Genomic DNA, 21544 nt, shown 5'->3' on the forward strand with positions numbered 1-21544 from the left:
CACCAGTGGATCTACAAGCTTTCTGTGACACATTGGGCATCCCGGTGGTTGCTATTCCAGAGTGGTACAGTTCCTTAATGCAATCTGATCCCTGGAATGCTACACAAGAGGTGACCCCCGCTCACAACGCAACCACCAGAGATCTTCCTCCAACTCACTGAGGAGAGGCTCAGATGATATTGCGGACCATGGCCCCAGATCCTCGCCCTCATCTGCTCATCGGAAGACAGACGGCTGAGCCCAAGACAGCCGGCTCTGTGAGTAGTTCTATACTCTGGCCCTTTTGCATTCTTGTTGGCACGTCCACCACTGCCTACAATTCCTGACTACTGCTTAGTGCTCTAATGTTCCTTTCTGCGGATGTCTAAGTTCATATGATGTCTTGGCTGATCCCGAGTGTATTACTGATGTTATCCATATGTTGGAAACTGTTGAAACATCCTTAAACGTTCTTAGCCTGCATACTGATTTCCTCATGAAGATCGTCTTTCTCTTATCTGGATCAAAAAACATTTATGCTCCGAGGAGGCCTTTAGGCCATTTAACACTAATATAGTCTCCTTTTTTTTTCTCTCTTATGCCCGGACTGAACTGTAATGTGCTGAATGCTAGGCCCTCTCGGCCTAAAGGAAAGTGTTAAGGTCAATGTGCCTTGCTCAGGTAACTATTTCTGTGATCCATCTACCTGCCGGGTCAAGCCTAAGAATACTCACCTGCGTGAGCTGAAGTTGATTAGCTGCTTTGCTTTCCAGTTATTACTTATGTATGATGAGTAACACTTATGCCCCGTACACACGGTCGGATTTTCCGATGGAAAATGTGCGATCGGAGCGTGTTGTCGGAAATTCCGACCGTGTGTGGGCTCCATCGGACATTTTCGATCGGATTTTCCGACACACAAAGTTGGAGAGCAGAAGATAAAATTTTCCGACAACAAAATCTGTTGTCGGAAATTCCGATCGTGTGTACACAAATCCGACGGACAAAGTGCCACGCATGCTCAGAATAAATAAAGAGATGAAAGCTATTGGCCACTGCCCCATTTATAGTCCCGACGTACGTGTTTTACGTCACCGCGTTTAGAACGATCGGATTTTCCGACAACTTTGTGCGACCGTGTGTAGACAAAACAAGTTTGAGCCAACATACCTCGGAAAAAATCCTAGGATTTTGTTGTCGGAATGTCCGAACAAAGTCCGACCGTGTGTACGCCCTATTAGGCTTTTCGCAACGCTGGCACTTAGCGTATATTTGAATGGGTCTGACACTACTGTGGTAATGCTGCATACATGCTGGTTAGAAGACTGTCGCCTGCTTCATGTGACCTATGGCAAGTCATGGGCCACACGAATCAGTGGATGAGGGGGAAGGTCCTCCTTACGGACCCAGAGCATAACAGGGTTATTTTGAGGGAGATGTAACAGCTATATTCTCTTAATTCTAAAGGACTAAACATTCCTGAAAAACGCAGCAGCGTCCTTGCAGAAGCACACCTGCTTAAGGCGCAAATACTTTTTATTCAAGAAACACACTTTAAATCAGGCTCAGCCTCACACTTCCATAATGATCGCTTTCCCACGGCTTATCATGCCACTTGCCCTGACTTTAAGACTAATGGAGTTTCCATACTGCTCTCTAAAGCGTTATCTTTGACAGTAAGGATCAATTATTAGATCCAGAGGGTAGATACATTTTCCTGAGGGGCTTGTGGATAAATAGGCCGGTAATGTTAGCTAATGTGTACTACCCCAACTCCAAATAAGTCGTATTTCTGAGGGAGGTCATTGTGAAACTTACGCTATTTCAATCAAGTCTTCTAATTTTGGGGGGTGACTTTAACGTGCCCCTCGATCCCCTAACAGATACCTCTACTGGCGCTTCCTCCATCCCCTACTCTGCCCTCCACCAAATTAAGCTCCAGCTTGCATCCCTGACGTTACATGACACCTGGAGGACCCGCAAAAGGTGGCTCTACAACGTATTGCCCTGAATAGTTTGCACATTGACTTTTTCTGTTATTTTGACCTATTTGTTGTTTACTTCACAAATAAATAAATAAATAAATAAATAAACATCTTCAAAGTTGTGGGCATGTTCTATAAATTAAATGATGCAAATCCTCAAACAATCCATGTTCATTCCAGGTTGTAAGGCAACAAAATGCGAAAAATGCCAAGGGGGGTAAATACTTTTGCAAGGCATTGTATATTGGCCTAAACGGATGAATAAATGTGTTTTTATAATATTATTATTATTATTAATTTTTTTGGGGATATTTTAAAAAGAAACTTTTAAAAAATGTTTTCAAAATTGTCGCTCTTTTTTTTTCTAGCGCAAAAAATAAAAACCAGAGGTGATCAAATACCACCAAAATAAAGCTCTATTTGAGGGAAAAAAAGGACATCAATTTTGTTTGGGTACAGCGTCGCATGACCGCACAATTGTCAGTTAAAGAGATGCATTGTCGTATTGCAAAAAATGGCTTGGTCCTTAAGTAGTTAAACCTATTTATTTGTAAAAAAAATTTAAAAACCATTGATCATTTTGCTTCCACTTTACAATTATGTGTCACTTTGTGTTGGTCTATCAGATAAAATCCCAATAAAATACATTTACGTTTTTGGTTGTAACATGAGAAAACGTGGAAAATTTCAAGGGGGTATGAATACTTTTTCAAGGCACTGTATATAGTTTTATTTATTATAGGTACTTGTATAGCGCCGTCAATTTTATGCGTTGCTCCATGCAGGTTGTGTCATGGTTGGGATTTGAACCAACGACGCTAGTGCTGCCAGGCAGAAGCGCTAACCATACAGCCACTGAATTAGGCTGAAGCGAGGCACAAGTATATCTAATTCAACCAATAAAAAAAGACAAATGGAACACTTCCATAAGCAGAATCCTATACCTAAGTCAGTCAGATATTCCCTGTTTTAATAATCTCTGATGTTTTTGCTTTTTATATGAATATCCAGTTACCTGTGCATTTAAGATTGTATCAAACTTTTTTTTAAAACCATTGACCAAGCTAGCTAGAACTAGTTCTTGAGGTATCCTATTCCAAGTTTCACAGCCCTTACTGTGAAGAAGCCTTTTCGTATGTGGATGTTAAATCTTTTCCTCTAGATGGAAAGAGTGCCCCCTTGTCCTTTTGCAATGACTTTAAATTGAATAACCCTACACCAGGTTTACTATATGGCTCTTTTAAATATTTGCACATGGTGATCATATCTCCATCATATCTCCATCAATTGCTTCTTCTCAGGGGAGACTAAATTCAGTTCAGATAAACTCTCCTCATAACTGAGCTTCTCCATGCCCCTTATTAGTTTAGTTGTCCATCTTTCTATTCTCTTCAGTTCCTCAACATCCTTTTTGTGAACTGGTGCCCAAAACTAAACTGCATATTCCAGACATGGTCTTAATAATGCTTACATGGGCAAGATTGTGTCTGTCTCTCTGGAGTCTTAACCTCTGTTAATAAAAGAGACTATTTCCTTGCTTTAGAAACTGCAACTCGACATTGCATGCAACTATTAATTCTATAATATGCTATGCTGAAGTAACAGCCAAATGATCAATGTTGCAATGTGCAACTTGAGGCTTACTGGATGACTGCAGTATGAATTGTTAAGGCAAATGGGAGACACTCAGAGAAATGTTATGAGAAATCTCAAAAAGAAACAACTATTACAGTTTCCCTTGGAGCAACACTATCTCACAAGAAAGTAGACTGTCTCTGATAGTCCAGGTGGCAGGTGTTCCACGGGCAAGTGGCATGAAGAGTCTGAACACCCAAGTGAATGGCTGTAGTCGCAGGACCACCCCACTGCAAACTCAACACCCTGGATACAGTTAAAGCAATGCACTCTGCAGTGCAGTGGCGGACCATGCATTGAGAGCGCATGGCCGTTGCCCCCCATCCCTGCCACCACCTCCCTATCCATGTGCCCGGCCCCTTTCAGGATGCTGAATGCATGGACTCCTATGGCGGGGGCAGGAGGAGGTGTAGTGTGTTTTTTTTGCTTTTTTTTTAAGAAGAAGAGGAACGTGATTAGAGCCAGAGGCTCTAAAAGGCTTCAAAAAAAGGTGGGCTTGGGGTGCAGAGAGTGCGCCGAGATCCCACCCTGTTGTGTGACCATAGCGAATCAATTTTCACTATTCTCACACCACAGTGCCTCCCCGCCAATCAGGAGGCAGGTCAGGTGTTTCCCGATTTGGCCAGCCAATCCTATTGGATGCCCAGTGCTTTGGCAGAAGAGGAGACATGCAGGGGAGGAAGCATGAGGATCTGACTCCTCTGCTGCCCCTGCTGCCCGAACTGAGACACGAGGGGAGGATGGGCTGTGCTGTCAGTCCTATCTGCCATATCTGTGATGCTGATCTATATACCTTATCTGTAATGCTGACCTATATACTCTGTCCTGTGATTCTGGGGCTGTATACTCTGTCCTGTGATGCTGAGCTGTATACTCCTGACACTATGGGTGGAAACAAGTGGAATACAGGGGATGGAGTGGGTGGATTCTATAGGGGTGGGGCTTATGAAAAGTGGGATGGGTCAGAAAGGAAGGGCAGGGACTGCCCCCCATATCCTAAAACTTCACCAGCCGCCACTGCTGATGTGACTGGATGTTCTCCTCAAATTGCATGCTGTTATGCCCCAACCCATTTGTCCGTGCTTTGGAGGAAACAACCAGACAGCTGGCGACACTTCTGTCTCATCAGATGCATGACTCCAAAGCATTTTGAGAAAGTATCACTGTAGCATGTACTTATCTCCACCAACTTGTCTCATGTCTTAACTCTGCTACTTTGAACTATACTTCACCCTTGGGCATAAAGGTAAGACACTTACTTCACTTTGCAAGGCTTGCACACCATGACACCAGGCTTGGTCCTTGGGTAGGACCTGTACCACAGCATTTTCTAATTTAGAGACCCTGCCACTAATTGGGGAACATGAAGTACTAAGCTGTAGACATGTGCAATCCGTTTCGTAACGAATCGAAATTCGGCCAAATTTTGCATCTTTCGGACATTCGGATGCATCCGAATGTCCGAATAAAAAAGTAACGAATTTCAACTTATATGAAAGAAATTATAGCAAATATGACGAATGAATTTGATATGATTTGGTAGTTCCTTAAAGATCTAATGAAACAAAAGGTCAACTCAAAGTAAATCTTACAGTCCAATCAGCTGATTAATTTTGTGCTGGAGGTTGGTTTTCTGGCGAAGTGCATTCCTGAGAACTGAGTGAGAAGGGTGTTATATTGTATTTGAGCAGAGGAGAAGAGATATTGTCATTGTGTGTGTTAATAGATTCAATAAACAAACGACTTTCCAAACTACGAATCATTATCACGAATAAATAAATATATATATATATATATATATATATATATATACATGAATATCTATCGAATTTCAACGAATACGAAAGAAATTATAGCGGCTATAACAAATGAATTCGACATGATTCGAGATTCAGTATAATGAATATCGACACACTACAGAAATAACGAATTATCCGAAAACTAATTAACGTAACATAACGAATATAACAGATTGAAATTATGTATTTTATGAATGACGAGCCCAAACGAAACAAAATTTTCCGTTGTGCACAAGTCTACTAAGCTGTTGCCTCACTACCAGATCCACCACTTCCTCATTTAGCTGACTGCTTCTCCTTCTGGTACTCTTCACACATGTTTGTACACAGTGGCGCAGTGGTGTAGTGGATAGCACTTTCAACTAGCAGTAAGAAGGGTCGCTGGTTCGAGTCCCAACCACAACACTACCTGCATGGAGTTTGCATGTTCTCCCTGTGCCTGCGTGGGTTTCCTCCCACACTCCAAAGACATGCTGGTAGGTTAATTGTATCCTGTCTAAATTGTCCCTAGTATGTATGAATGTGAGTTAGGGACCTTAGATTGTAAGCTCCTTGAGGGTAGGGACTGATGTGAATGTACAATGTATATGTAAAGCGCTGCGTAAATTGACAGTGCTATATAAGTAACTGAAATAAATAATAATAAATAAATATACAAGCTGAGTTGACTAGGTTGCCCTTGTTACTGTACAGCTCACTTCTTCAAAACCCAGAGGGTTAAATGTATTTACACTCCCAGTTCCCAGATCTTTTGTGATACACCATAACTACACATTATTAAAATATTAATGTTTTTGTTTTTTTTTCCAGAAAAAGACAGACAAGTTCTCCTTTTGAATGATTACTCAATTTTAGTGAACAATATTTAATTTAATTTAACAGTATATAATGTACAATTGAGGTAGAACAATGCAATGTAGAACATTATCCTCACACATATGTTCAATGTATTCAATTGTCTGAGCATGAATTTGGCAGTGCATAGACTGGCTGAGCCTAGATTGACTGTGCTGTCAATAGTGGTGCTGCCCATATTTTTAGGGCAAAGTAGACCTTACAACAAGTCCATACATGTGGATGCCCTAAGATATGGGTCCCTTAGGAGGGTAATGTGGTCAGGAAAGCAGATCGGTCATCACAATACAGCTCCTAAACCGGACTCTTCACCATGAGCACGGTTCCCATGTGTATATGCCCTAAAAATGAAAATTTACACGCATGCAGGTGAAACCATCTCAGAGTACATCAACCTCCTACATACATAAGCCATGTTTAAAGGATCACTAAAGATATATATTTTTTTTTAAATAACGACCTCCACTGTGCAGCTCGTTTTGCACAGAGTGGCCCCGAACCTGGTTTTCTAGGGTCTCTCGGCGGCTGCCTCGGCTCCTCCCCCGCAAGGACTCAACACTTTCATGCGAGCTCCCTTGCGTGGTGTTGAGTGCTTGCGGGCGCGCTCCAGCGATACAGCCGGTGGCCATAGCCACTCACTGTATCACTCGCCCCCGCCCCCCCGGCGCGCTGCTTCATTGCATGTGATTGACAGCAGCGCGAGCTAATGGCTGCGCTGCTTTCAATCCATCCACTGTAACCAATCAACGGCCAGGCTAAGCGGCGAAGAGGATGTTGGGGGCGAGCGCGGGACTTTTGAGGGGTCAGGTAAGTAAAATGGGGGGGCTGGGGGGGGCAGTATTGTCAGATGTTTTTTCACCTTAATGCATAGAATGCATAACGGTGAAAAACTTTTACCTTTGCAACCCCTTTAACCATGCAAATACAGTGATTTAAATGATCAGCAAAAACACATTATGAAGTAGGCATCTGCCTACACATTTGTTTTTAATCTTTGCAATCTTGATTGCCATATTTTGTTATATTTGTCTTTCAAATGATGAAAATGGTTCTTTTTAACATTTTTGCATTTATTTAAATACCCTTTTTATTTTTTATTACTTTAACACTGGGTGTGAGCCACATAGGTTTTCCATAAGCCTTTTAAACTTCTTGCCATTTGGATTATGTATTGTAGTGTTTTGCATACAGTCAATTTGAAACCTTCCCATTTCTGTTCTGTATTATTTTCTACCCCCCCCCCCCCCCCCCAGTCTAAGTACCAAAGAGAAGCCCTCCACATTGGAAAAAAAAATGCTGTTTTGAAATTAAAGTGTTTTTATCTTTCCAGTATATGTTTTGTTTGCAATTTAAATAAAATTCTATAATTTTTTTGTCACTGCTACCCTATTTGTTACAGTATATGAACATTTTGTATTATGATTAGCATTGTTTTAGATTAACAAGTAAAGAAGAGCATACTTTCTAGTTGGGGCTTTCATAAACCGTGCTAAATTGTCTTGTATTAAGTTTTTTATACATTTCACCATTTTACTGCTACAGCAATACACAGGGTATATTTCAGGGCTTTTTGAAAGTTCCCATTATTACCTCCGTCCCACCCCCTTAGCCCTTTTTTAATCTATGTAAGGAGCCTCTATCCCCTCATTAACATGGGGGGGCCTGTAACAAACACCAGTATTTAAAGTGTAAGTAACCCCCCTATCGTTTTCAGCCAAGGAAGCTGCCATCTTTGCCTCTGTTTAATCTACAACTGCCATGATGTTGCACGTGTGATCAGTTATGGCACCAGCCATTGGATGGTTTGACAGTTTGGTTGAGAGCACAACCAATGGGAGTGTTACATTTACGGCACGTGTCGGAAATGAAACTGTTTTATGGATGGGTTTACTTCCGCTTTAACTCTGCATTTCCCCCTTTTGATATGTAACTCCACCCGCACACCCCATTACCATCATACTCTCCATCAATAAGTTCGTCTTTCAAACCCACTTTTAGATGACTTCTCACATAGATACAGGCGCCACTACTTTTTTCTGCACTATCAATTAGATCCAAGTGCTGTTTTTACTGCTCTATTTTGTAGTTTTACTTTACATTTAAAGCATATTTACTCATTTAATATTTTAAAGCAACTACTGATTAAAATTTTTAATAAAGGGGTCAGGTGATGTAAATCTATGAATAATGGCCTCTTAATTGTCAAAGAAGGAAAGTTTGATATTTTTATTACCAACAGAGCAACATAAATATCACTGCTAGAATCATAATCAAGGTTATATTTGTTTAAATTTGTCAATGTGTTTTTCCAGGCAGGCAATGGATGTACCAAACCTGTACAGAATTTGGCTATTTCCAGTCTTCAGATTCTACTTCACAACCATTCTCTGGTTTTCCGTTAAGGTAAACTGTATACGCTTATTACTGGGTTTGTTTGCTCTAGTTGAGGAGGGCCTAGATATTCTGATCCATTCTTCACCAAGAGTTAAGTATGTGATCATAAAAAGATTGGAAGAAGAATTATCCTACACATATGGCATTGTGCTTTACTGAAATGTTAGAGCAACATCTTTACAAGCTGTGTTATAACTTTTTGATGCCTTTTAGGACATTTGGGCTTTGGCACCAGTTGGAATTAGTCTTTAATTTTCCTGATCAGTCCAGAAGCCTAGTAGCTTATTATACAATTTCAACTACAGTGGCTTCAGCAGTTCAACTATTTTTCAAGTGGTAATCCCTTCTGATTTATCCCTTTACCTGCATCTTAATCTCAGACAAGTTGTTAATGAACTTTCACATAAACATTCATCATGGAATATTCTGCCATTTATTATTGAGTAAATATCAACACAGTCTTTTTGCTGAATTCAGGAATCATCCCATCTGGGTGACACAGATTCCTAGATATGATTTCCATCTCCTTTATCTGGGCAGGGAAGGTCCTATGTGTCACACTGACATTAGTGCATCCCTCCAAGGGGTGGGATAGGTCCTCTTTAACTTCCAAGCCTATTGGCCAGCCATTAGAGCTAGTGTGTGTTGGTGTTTTTTTTTATAATCCTGGATAGTTCTTGGGGCCTCTTTTTTTGAGCACTCCGATACTGCTCCAAGTAATTAGTACTTGGGTTACCTGCTTCTACACCAACCTTTTAACCTCCAATTCCCGCCACCCTAAAAGCCTGAAAGACAGTTTGGCATAATTTATTAATTCCATACTTCCCAATCCTGGGTCTGCAGATATGAACCCACTATGGTAACGCCATTTAAAACCCTACTCCACGAATAACTACCCCAACTATAATCATTTAGCTGTATGCCTATTTGACTGTATCTATGGATAACCGAAGGATTAAATAAACTGAATAAGGACTGATTTAATAGCTGTCCCAGATGTAAGGCACTGATCTACATATGCTTGGGGACTGTCCTAAAATGCAGCCTTTTTAAAGTGAAATGTTAGTAAATGAACCCTCAGCTCCATCTCTTCCACTACTAATTATTTTCTGAAACAAAAAAAATTGTTTATCTATCTCTTCTTGTGTCATCTCTTCAGAAAAGGCAAAAGTTAATGTTCAATCGGTTTGTGGATTCAAGATGATTTCTAAACTTTATCTTAAGGTTAGACTCAACTGTCAAGTGTCAGTTGCAGGCCAAGAGGAGAAGTAGTAGCTATTTCCATAGACCTTACACAGGGCCTACTTATGGGTGATTAATAAATGTCTTGTCCACAATTTTGAACACGGTGTGCTGGTAATATGGAGTTTTTGATCAGGCTGCTGGAAGTCACTATGGCAACTGGCTATGGATTTGGCAGTCAGCCCTTTTAAACACAAACTTGCTTAAAGTCTTCTTTTTTTCCAGAATCTAGAGCATCTGCTTTAATCTCTTTAGGGCAGCCCATAGATAATGTGAATTTCTTTCCTGTAACCAAGGACCGTGTTGACTGGGGAATCCCTCCTGCCGAGCAATTGCCTTCTCCCAGCCCTCTTATCAGAAGTGAATCTGGCAGGCTGGTTGTACCCAAGTTGATTGCTCAACTTGGTACATTCAGCCTGCCCATTAATGGTTAGAATCTTGACTGGTTCAGCAGGAACCATATATGGCTGGCCTAAGTTGACATATCCATGAAGCATTTTTTTTTAATTCTACAACAGACAAATGTACAAGTATTTGAATACATACATAAAATATGTTTTCTTTTGTTTTTGCAGCTACCACATCCAGCAGTGTGCTGATATTTATGGGTCAGAATTCAATTTATCAATGGTTAGTGCTGCTGTTCAGCAAACAAATGAAAATTATGGTGGCCTTAATATTCACAGCAGTAGAATAGTATTTCCAAATGGACTGATTGACCCTTGGCATGCACTGGGGATTACCAGGAGCCTTAGCGCTGATGTTGTGGCTATCCCAATGCAAGGTAATTCATATGAAGACCATTATAGACTTGTTGTAATCCCTATCATTAGTCATAGAAGTGGTTATGATTTGTAAAAATGTACAATATTGTGGTATGTAGCCCTGCTGATTGTCTGGACCCATGTGAGCGGACTAATATTGATGTAGCTAGCCTTGTCTGAAATTCTGACTCAAACGTATATATTTTTCATCCATGACATTCAATCTATATCCATAGCTAGTCAGATTTATTACAATGGGACGCAGAAGGATCAACTTTTTGAAATCATAAGTCTTATCCTGTCTTCCAGTCACCGCTTTAAACACTGAATATTCTTGCTTTGCTGGTAAAATAATGAAACCGTGACCTGACACTTAGTGGGGATTTATTGATTTGATTTCAAAGTAAATTCCCAGTATATATCTTTTCCATCTTTTCATGTATTCCTTTCCTTCCTTTTGCCTATAAAAACAAATTAATTTTCAGATAGGAATAGGAACAGTTGTTCTGTTTTAAGCTATGTTGCTTATATTTCTTTGCACCCTTTTGTCTTCTGCAGTGGTATGGTTTGTCTCTTATCTGTCACTGAACATGCACACATATAATAGCTGTTGAACTTATTACTGGATTTGAGTATTTTTGGCAAGCTGGGAGCAGTATAGTCTGTGGCAGAAAGTCAGAACCAAAATGGCAGTAGTTGCAACTGAAAGTGGTAGGGAGTGTTAACAAAAATAAAAGGAAATGGGAAGCTTAAGATGTTGATTCCAGGGCCATCTTAATGAAAGGGCACACCTGGGCACTGCCCAGGGGCCCCAGCTCTATGGGGGGCCATTGCACTCTCCCCAAAGAAGCTGCTCCTTGAGCCCACGCTGCCTGGAAATTGGGGGCCCCATGATGGCACTGAGAGTGATGGATACACATGGGAGGCAGGCTGGCAGTGGTGTGCTGTGCAAAACAATACCTATATTATTTCACAGCCAGCAGGGAAGGGTGGGGCCGGAGTGCCAGTGACGCTCTGACACCGCCTCATGCAGCTTGAATGCTCGGGACATGGAGGCCTCGGGGTAGGAGCTGGAGCAGGAGCTGCTGAGTCGGCAGCACTGGGAGCTCACCTGCATAAGTAGCATTGTGGATGGTGTCATGGTGAGCCCAGCTGTCCAGCACTGTTTGCACCGAAGGGCTTGGAATACCCGGAAGGATGCTCCCTCCTCCACCCCTCCTTCTGCCTGCATGACTTGATTGGTATAGGCGAGTTCTTGTCACAGTGCTGGAGGTGGGCACATAGCCAAAAGTTCACATGCACTGTATCTCCACTGGAAAAGGTGGTACTACATGGATGGAATAATGGTGCTGGGGATATCAAGGGTGTATTGGGGAAAACAATGCTGAGGGGGGATCTGGGGTATATAGGGGTAGCAATGCTTGGGGTATCTTGGGTGGCTATAATACTAGAGGGATCAGGGATGTAGAGAGGTCACAGTGTAGGGGGTATCAAGGATGTAGTGGGGTCACAATACAAGGGGTATCTTGTGGTATATGGTAACAGTGATGGGGGAATATCTAGGGTGCAGAGAGGGATCAGAGTGCTGGGGGGATATCTGGGGCGTAGAGGGGTCAGAGTACTGGGGTAAAAACTGGGGTGCAGAGAGGGATCAGTGTGCTGGGGGAATATCTGGGGTGTAGAGGGGTCAGATTGCTGGGGGGATATGTGGGGTGCAGAGAGGGATCAGAGTGCTGGGGGAATAGCTGGGGTGCAGAGAGGGATCAGTGTGCTGGGGGGATATCTGGAGTGTAGAGGGATCAGAGTGCTGGGGGAATATCTGGGGTGTAGAGGGGTCAGATTGCTGGGGGGATATGTGGGGTGCAGAGAGGGATCAGAGTGCTGGGGGAATAGCTGGGGTGCAGAGAGGGATCAGAGTGCTGGGGGGGATATTTGGGGTGTAGAGGAGTCAGAGTGCTGGGGGATATGTGGGGTGTAGGGTGGTCTAAGTGCTAGGGTGATATCTAGGGTGTAAAAGGGTCAGAGTGCTGGGGAGTTATTTATTTGGGGTTGAGAATCCAGGGGTGTGGAGGTGGTAACAGGATAACAATTCTAGTGGGAAACCTGGTGTGTGTGTGTGTGTGTGGGTGGGGGGGTGGGGGTGGTTGGGTGGAGTTAGGAGTGCTGGATGTATATTAGATGTAGAGGGGTTACAATGTTGAGGGTATCTGAGGCCCTATCAGGCTGGATGATGCCTCATGATTTTTATTCAGTGGTTCAGCGGCTGTGTCTACAGGGCCGTCTTTAACGCAGGGCAAAAGGGGCAGCTGCCCTGGGCCCTGTCATTGCTGTGGGGCCCAAAGCAGCTGCCACTTAAGCCCTGCGCTGCCCGCAGTTTTTGCAGAGTAGCGGGGGGAGCCGATCCCCCCTGCTCTCCCAAGCGGCTACATTCATTATACAGGAGAGCGGGACAGCTGCGGGCTTCATGTGTTTGAGCCCGCTCGTCCCGCTTCTCCCTCTGTCAGGAGCTGCGGACCCTAGTAAATGACAGTGCGAGAGCGGCGCTCTGTGTTCCTCCCGCCCCCACCCCCACCCCCGCCTGGCAGACCTGTGTAGCACACAGCCGAGTGAAGTTTTCTGGCTGTGTGCTGGGTCTGATAGGCTGGGACTGTGTTCGTTGCACCGCCGTGTGACCAGGTAAGAAAGAACAAGGTGGAGAGAAGGGGAAGAGGATTCATTTGTGCAGACTGCAGAGAATTGCTGGTACAGAGGTGGACATGGGGGGTACAGAAGTGAGAAAACATGGGGGGTACAGAAGTGGACATGGGGGGTACAGAGATGAACATGGGGGGTACTGAGGTGGACATGGGGGGGTACAGAGATGGACATGGGGGTACAGAGGTGGACATGGGGGGTACAGAAGTGAGAAGACATAGTAGGTACAGAGGTGGACATGGGGGGTACAGAGATGGACATGGGGGGGTACAGAGATGGACATGGGGGGGTACAGAGATGGACATGGGGGGGTACAGAGATGGACATGGGGGTACAGAGGTGGACATGGGGGGGTACAGAGATGGACATGGGGGGGTACAGAGATGGACATGGGGGGGTACAGAGATGGACATGGGGGGGTACAGAGGTGGACATGGGGGGGTACAGAGATGGACATGGGGGTACAGAGGTGGACATGGGGGGGTACAGAGATGGACATGGGGGGTACAGAGATGGACATGGGGGTACAGAGATGGACATGGGGGGTACAGAGATGGACATGGGGGTACGGAGGTGAACAGAGGCGGTGGGGGGGTACAGAGGTGAACATGGATGGGGGGTACTACAGAGGTGGATAGGGGGTACAAAGGTGGACATTGGGGGGGGTACAGAGGTGGACGGAAAGATATAGAAGTGAACGTGGATGGGGGTACAGAGCTGAACACAGAGGTGGATGTGGGGTACAAAGGTGGACGGAAAGATATAGAGGTGGACATGGGGGGGGTACAGAGGTGGATGGGGGATACAGAAGTGAGCTGTGGATGGGGGGGGGCAGAGGTAGACAGGGGATACAGAAGTGAGCTGTGGATGGGGGGGCAGAGGTAGACAGGGGATACAGAAGTGAGCTGTGGATGGGGGGGGCAGAGGTAGACAGGGGATACAGAAGTGAGCTGTGGATGGGGGGGCAGAGGTAGACAGGGGATACAGAAGTGAGCTGTGGATGGGGGGGCAGAGGTAGACAGGGGATACAGAAGTGAGCTGTGGATGGGGGGGCAGAGGTAGACAGGGGATACAGAAGTGAGCTGTGGATGGGGGGGCAGAGGTAGACAGGGGATACAGAAGTGAGCTGTGGATGGGGGGGGCAGAGGTAGACAGGGGATACAGAAGTGAGCTGTGGATGGGGGGGCAGAGGTAGACAGGGGATACAGAAGTGAGCTGTGGATGGGGGGGCAGAGGTAGACAGGGGATACAGAAGTGAGCTGTGGATGGGGGGGGCAGAGGTAGACAGGGGATACAGAAGTGAGCTGTGGATGGGGGGGCAGAGGTAGACAGGGGATACAGAAGTGAGCTGTGGATGGGGGGGGCAGAGGTAGACAGGGGATACAGAAGTGAGCTGTGGATAGAGGGGTACAGAGGTGAGCTGTATAGGGGGGGGGACAGAGATAGACAGGGAATACAGAAGTGAGCTGTGGATGAGGAAGCAGAGGTAAGCAAAGTGATGTGCAGAGGTGACCAATAGATGGTAACTTTGCGGGAGGGAGGAGGATATGCAAGTACTGCCCCTTGTGCTGATTTTTTTCTGTGCCCTGTATGATACAAACACCTCAAAGTACACCCCCCCAATCCCTGTGTGTCATCCTGGACTCCTATCTCCCCCCTTCCCCCATTATCTTGAACTCCCCCATCTCTCCCCCCCCAATCATCCTGGACTCCCATATCCCCCCCCCACCCATCACCCTGGACTTCTCTATCTCTTCTCCCCATCATTATTATTATTATACAGGATTTATATAGCGCCAACAGTTTGTGCAGTGCTTTACAACATGAGGGCAGACAGTACAAGTAGAATACAATGCAATACATAAGTTTACGTGTTTGTTTTGTTTTTTCGAATGTTGGGGTGGAGAGACAATTTGCATGGGGGGGGCCCAAGAATTTTTTTTGCCCAGGGCCCAATCAATAGTAAAGACGGCCCTGTGTGTCTATACTTGTTACAACTGTCCGGGGCATGATGGGACTGTGCCATCATAAGGGGCGGGGTCACCGGATGACATCACCCGGTGTAACCCAGCACAGTGCTTGCTGGGAGACATTTCTGGGGAGGAGATAGAAACTAATTAGAAATCGCTACTTCTACGTTTTTTTTTGTCTTTTTTGTTTTTTTATGCTAAAAAAGCTCTACATTGGGAGGTACCCAAACCACCTACCTTTTACAAGCATGTAAAGATTTAATTTACAAATATTTCCCTTTATAAAAAATTATGTGTTGGGCTAGAGATGCCCGCAAAAACTTGACAAAATATGATTGGGGTGGGTATCTTCACTAGCAGCCACCAATAAACTTCAGTCACTCATCCACAAACTATGAGACATGATCTAAATGTTTTCCTGCAACTTTTTATATAAATGTACTCTTTATCTCCAATCATGACTAGTACTACCGGGGTGCCACTAAATGAAATTTCCTTACATTTATGCATCATTTGCACATGCCTCCTATAAGAAAATTATTCACCTTGCAGTTCTTTTTCTAGCACTTGTTGTGTGGGTTCTTTTGTTTTGTACAATTGACATAAACATTTTATAAAATGTACCCATTTAAAGGGAAAAAAAAATTCAATTAAGATTATATAAAATATATCCACAAATGAGCATGCAATTAAGATGGCAGAGCTCTACAAACAACCAAATGCCATCCTGTGTCTGTGCCTCCACTTGTGACCCCAGAGATAAAAAGGTCATACTACGCATAGATCTGTAGCACCCCCTGTGTACAATAGGTACATTTAATTGGGCTCCTATTTTAGTCAGATGAGCCAGGGTTAATTTGTTTAGAGTTAGGTTGGAAGAGCTTCAAGGGATGAGTCTCTGCCTTCTAGAAGCTCCTGGAGAGTTCTGGAGCTTAGAGGGTGGAGGGGCAGAGATGAGGCCTGAATATTTATAGAGACTCCTCCAGTGCCTGGGTGAGGATGGCCCAGAAGATGTAGAGATAGCCCAGAAGTATTCTTGAGCCTGGCCATGTGGGAGCAGAGTCCAGGGTTCAGTGGCTGGGTAGTGAACCCTGTGCTGTGGGGGCTCTGCCTCCAGGCAGAAGGAGCCTAGAGGAAGGAGCCAGAGAGGAAGAAAGAGAAAGTGAGGACGCCTCACACCCTTTCAGCCTCAGCTAGGCTTAGCAGAGTCACCCTGGGAGCCATTGGGACCTGTCCATCAAGAGGCCTGTTCAGCAGTCACCACATTATCTACAGGATCTTTAAAAAGGACTAAGTGAGTAGCTTTTATTCTATATCCCAGAGGCTACAGAAGAGAAGCAGCTGGGAGCAATACCCATCTAGCTATCTACATGGGACAGCATAGAGCCATTTAAGCCATCAAAGCTATCCTACACCTCGGCTTGGGGATTCTAGTGAGGAGCCAGGTGCTTTGGCACTACTCTGAGGAAAGAGAGTACCTGCAGTAAGCAGTTTGGGATTGATCTTTGCCAGTTGGGCTATTCAGTTTGTTCTACTGGAATACAGCGTTGTGCCCTTTTCTGGAAACCAGAGTCAATTGATGCATATTCCCAAGTTCTATTGTACTACAGTTCTGGAAATCCCATACCAGTGATACCACCCTTTTCCCATCCAAGTTGATTCCCCTAATAATCTAAAAGCAAAACAAAACCCTTGGACTGGTTTCTGTCTAGAGTGTGTGCTGAAAGTACCTGTTGCCTGGCTGTGCATGTAGCTTTACATATCACAACTACAACAGGGCATCTCTAATCTTCCCATGAATGTCTTGCACTTTCACACCATTTGGGGGGATTTCCACTTCTAGGAACCCCCGTAATCAGTAATTATTTTCAGTAATTTCAATTGAAGCGATTTGAAAGGCAAAAAAGTTTTTTTTAACCTTTAAAGTGATTGTAAAGTCTCGTGTTGTGTTTGATATATTTATAAAAAACAAACAAAAAAAAAACATGGTATACTTGCCTTCTCTGTTGCAGTGAATTTGCATAGAGCATCCCGGATCCTCCTCTTTGGTGCTCTTGGGGGGGGGGGGCCCTCCTGTCGAGTGTCCCCCACAGCAAGCAGCTTGCTATGGGGACACCCGAGCCGAGCTGCAGCTCTGTGTGTCCATTCAAACACGCAGCTCCTGTTCGGCCTCCTCCCCTCTCTCTCCTGATTGGTTAAGTGACTTTAATTTACATCCACGGAAGCCAATGGCGCCACTGCTCTGTCTTAGACAATCAGGAGGGAGTGTCAGGGACGGCTTTGGCACTCGTGGACATTGCTGGACAGAGATGGGGCTCAGTTAAGTATTAGGTGGTGCTGGGAAGGCTGCTACACACAGAAGGCTTTTTATCTTAAAATCATCAGCCGTGCCCCCCCCAACACTTACCAGAGCCCTTTATTGACCCAACATTGTGCCCAGCTGCAGGTATTCTCTCCCCCATTTCCCTCCTCTCACAAGCTTCATTAAGAGCAGTGGGAGCCATGGGCTTCTGCTGCTGCCAATCAAATTCATTGAGTAGGGAGACAGTTCCAAGCCATGCTGTATGCGCCTATGGATGCACACAGCTTGGCTTGGGAGCACGTCCATGTGAGTGCCCGCACAGTGGCCAGCTTGCTATGGGGATCACCCAGAGAAGAGTAGGAGCAGACTGTTCCAATGGGGGACCCCAGAGGAACAGTCTGCTCCTACTCTTCTCTGGGTAGGTATATCATGTTTGCTATTTTAAGAAAAAAGCCTTTCCAATCATTTTAAGGCCCCATTTACACCCACTCAACACGTTGTTTTTTTTAGTGCATTTTTTGTGCGACAGCATAGGGCAGCCCCTCCACTTGAATGGGCTGCCCTACGCGCAAGTGTGCCAAATTATCTCCTGCGCCATTGTTTGCAGAGAGCCTCACGTGTTTGAAATGCACGTTTTGGTGCATGACAAAATGCGTGACTGCCACTTGCATTAAGAAGTAATGGCACCACAAGTGCAATGCACCTTTTTTTTGCATGTTCCCAGAAAGCTGAGGTGTGAATAGGGCCTAAGGGTGGAGGTGTAGGGCCTAAGGGTGGGGGTATGCACACCATGGTTAAAGAGGAAACAACTCTGCTATGACCTAACTTTGAATCACATTATATAGAAATTTGTATATAGTTTTTTTTTTTTAATTATATATAGAATGTTTGTTTAATTTTATATCACATTTAGTGGTTTATAGAGCGTTGCTAGATTTATTTCATAATTTTGCATGCCAACAAAAACTGGGAGGCCACTAAAGTTCTATTTACAATTGATATCTCAGACTGGCAACATTTTATAGAAAAACTTCATCCACTTCCCTACCAGTAAAGTCTGGCGAATTTGGAAAGCCCGATTACATGCGTCTTTGGATACTATGTGAGGAATGTTAAAATGTCTGAATTATAAGCACATTTTTATCATCCATTAGCCATGTTGAATCAACAAGATGATCAGGTCATTGTTATGATTCTATCATGCATTAGAATAATAGGCACCTTAGTCCAGACATGAGTGTTTTATTACTCAATTTGTATTGGACCTTTGTACTGTAGAAGTAAGAAGTCATCTTTTTAAATGTGCAAACAAAATGTTCCCCTTTTCATATAATAAAACGGCTATTCTGTTGAAGTCGCATAACAAAGTGACCCTCCTAGTATTTGCCAAATTTATCAGTATTTTTCTATGGAATTGTATGTGTTCTTCACATTTGTATTAATAAAATGTTGACTTTTTTATGAATAATTTGCAGTGTATGGTGTCTCAAAAGTCAGAATTCACAAATTTCTGAACAACCAGTGTGGCACCACACCCATTCCTTTGGAACATCATATGTAGTAGATCTTTGTTTCTCGGTCTTGGACTGATCCATAAATTGGTATAAACATGTTTTTTTTTAACCATAGAGTAGAAGTAAGGTCACTTATTATTGTCTGGCCTTTGTTTTAGATGCTGCTCACTGTGCCGATATGTATCCTGCCAGACCCGAAGAGCCTTCCATGTTACCAGCTGCAAGAAAACAGATATATGATCTGCTTACAAAATGGCTACAGTTATAAACACTGTAAATGTTCTAACCTCTTATGGGTGCTGTTTACACTTCTTACCCACATAGTATCAAACATAAGGTTTATTACCCTATAAAGATTTTACAAATTATGTGATTGTTTTCCAGTCGCTGCTAATACAGCTTCCATCATGGCCTTGCATGCGTCAGCATACTGCGAGCTGTCATTTAAAAAAACGCTGCAGAGCACAAATTATTCTGCATAATAAAATATGTTGTATCACATAAATGTAATTCCATGAGGGTTGCATCTACCCTGCAGATGGCTTTCAACATATCAGAAGATTTTTGTGTCAACATGATCATACAGCATGTGACAGAATTTTGCTGTTTATATAAACTTTTTGTCACTGGCTTTTGATTTTTTTTTGTTAGGATGGTATTAAACTGTATTTTATTTTTTCAAAACGTCTTGTGTATTTTTCCATTCTCTCTCTCTGTGTTTCAGTATTCTGTGTTGTTTTTGTCCTTTTTCCTATTTCAGAAGAGACATTTATGCAAAACTCTCAAATGAGAAAACATGAACTACAAAACCCAGTGCTGTGACAACAAACCTAAGGTGCGAAATACCTAATACAGCCTGACTGCCTGTCACAAAAAGGCAATAATGAGGCTTCAAAGCTGAAAGGGGGGTGGGTCAACTTGTTGACTCACTAAAGGATATCTAAACTCAAGAACAAAATTTGAATATATTGCAGCTTGCCTATCTCTAGATGTGGTAGTTGAATTGGTTTTCTTTTTTTCACACTTTATTTTTCTTCTTTATTTACACTTGGTGATCCTGCCAGGAACACACTTTCTGTTCTATGGTGACAACTGTACTGTATATTAGGGATGAGCTTCGAGTTCGATTCGAACCCATGTCGAATTTCGAACGTTTCGTACGTTGTGGGCCATTCGCGCCAAATTCGAGTGGCGCGTCACGGCCCATAATTCACTGCAGCATCGCAGTGCATTGCTGGCTGATGATTGGCCAAGCATGCACTATGACCCGCATGCTTTGGCCAATCACAGCGTGGTAAGAACGGAGAGCCATAATTGGCCAAAGCCAGGGTGGCTTTGGCCAATTATGGCTCAGGGGGTTTAGTACATGCCCCACACTATATAAGGCCTTGTGTAGTGTGTTGTGGTGGCTGCGGAAAGATAGACAGAGAGTGTCATTTGATATAAGTTAGAGTAGGCAGGCGAGTCAGTTAGCTGCACTTACAGTGCATTGTGTATATATGCATATATATGCACCCTAGGTGGTGTGTGTGTGTGTATGTGTGTGTGTATGTGTATGATTCAGTTTAGCTAGATCCGTTCCTGTTATTCTCTTCCTAGACAATACTGTAAAAACACGAGGCAGGTGTTTTTACAGTATTTACATCTACCTGAAGAAAAATGCTGGTGTTCTTCTGATCCTATTAGCTACAGTATTTACAGTTAGTGTAGTGCGTCCTCTGCACAGTGTGCACCTAAAGCTATTTGAAGAAAATTGGTGGTGTTCTTCTGATCCTATTAATACCGCAGGCAGCTGCAGTATTTACAAGTTAATGTAGTGCGTCCTCTGCACAGTGTGCACCTAAAGCTACCTGAAGAAAATTGGTGGTGTTCTTCTGATCCTATTAGTACCGCAGGCAGCTGCAGTACTTACAAGTTAGTGTAGTGCATACTCTGCACAGTCTGCACCTAAAGCTACCTGAAGAAAATTGGTGGTGTTCTTCTGATTCTATTAGTACCGCAGGCAGCTGTAGTATTTGCAAATTAGTGTAGTGCGTCCTCTGCACAGTGTGTACCTAAAGCTACCTGAAAAAAATTGGTGGTGTTCTTCTGATCCTATTAGTACCGCAGGCAGCTGCAGTATTTACAAGTTAGTGTAGTGCGTCCTCTACACAGTGTGCACCTAAAGCTACCCTGAGACAATTGCTGTTGTTCTGCTCCTATTAATACCACAGGCAGGCATCTACAGTATTTACAGTTAGTGTACTGTGTCCTCTGCACAGTGTGCACCTAAAGCTACCTGAAGAAAATTGGTGGTGTTCTTCTGAACCTATTAGTACCACAGGCAGGCAGTTGATTCTGCTAGCTGCAGTATCAGTATATATACACATCCCAGCTTTGTGCAGCTACATCTTACTGCATGCCATTAGTAT

The 21544-nt window shown here is 43.7% G+C and overlaps 1 protein-coding gene across 1 annotated transcript in view; it reads left to right on the forward strand.

The window, feature by feature from the left end:
- Nucleotides 1-19817, forward strand: part of LOC141139627 (putative serine protease K12H4.7) — a 111153-nt gene extending 91336 nt beyond the window's left edge. The window contains exons 7-9 of the mRNA XM_073625940.1: nt 8566-8656; nt 10465-10673; nt 19292-19817. Coding sequence (XP_073482041.1) covers nt 8566-8656; nt 10465-10673; nt 19292-19401 — 410 coding nt within the window. The 3' untranslated portion in view covers nt 19402-19817. The remainder of the gene's footprint in view (nt 1-8565; nt 8657-10464; nt 10674-19291) is intronic.
- Nucleotides 19818-21544: the final 1727 nt, after the last annotated feature.

This window comes from Aquarana catesbeiana, linkage group LG04, assembly GCF_042186555.1.
Source record: "Aquarana catesbeiana isolate 2022-GZ linkage group LG04, ASM4218655v1, whole genome shotgun sequence".
Lineage (NCBI taxonomy): Eukaryota > Metazoa > Chordata > Amphibia > Anura > Ranidae > Aquarana > Aquarana catesbeiana.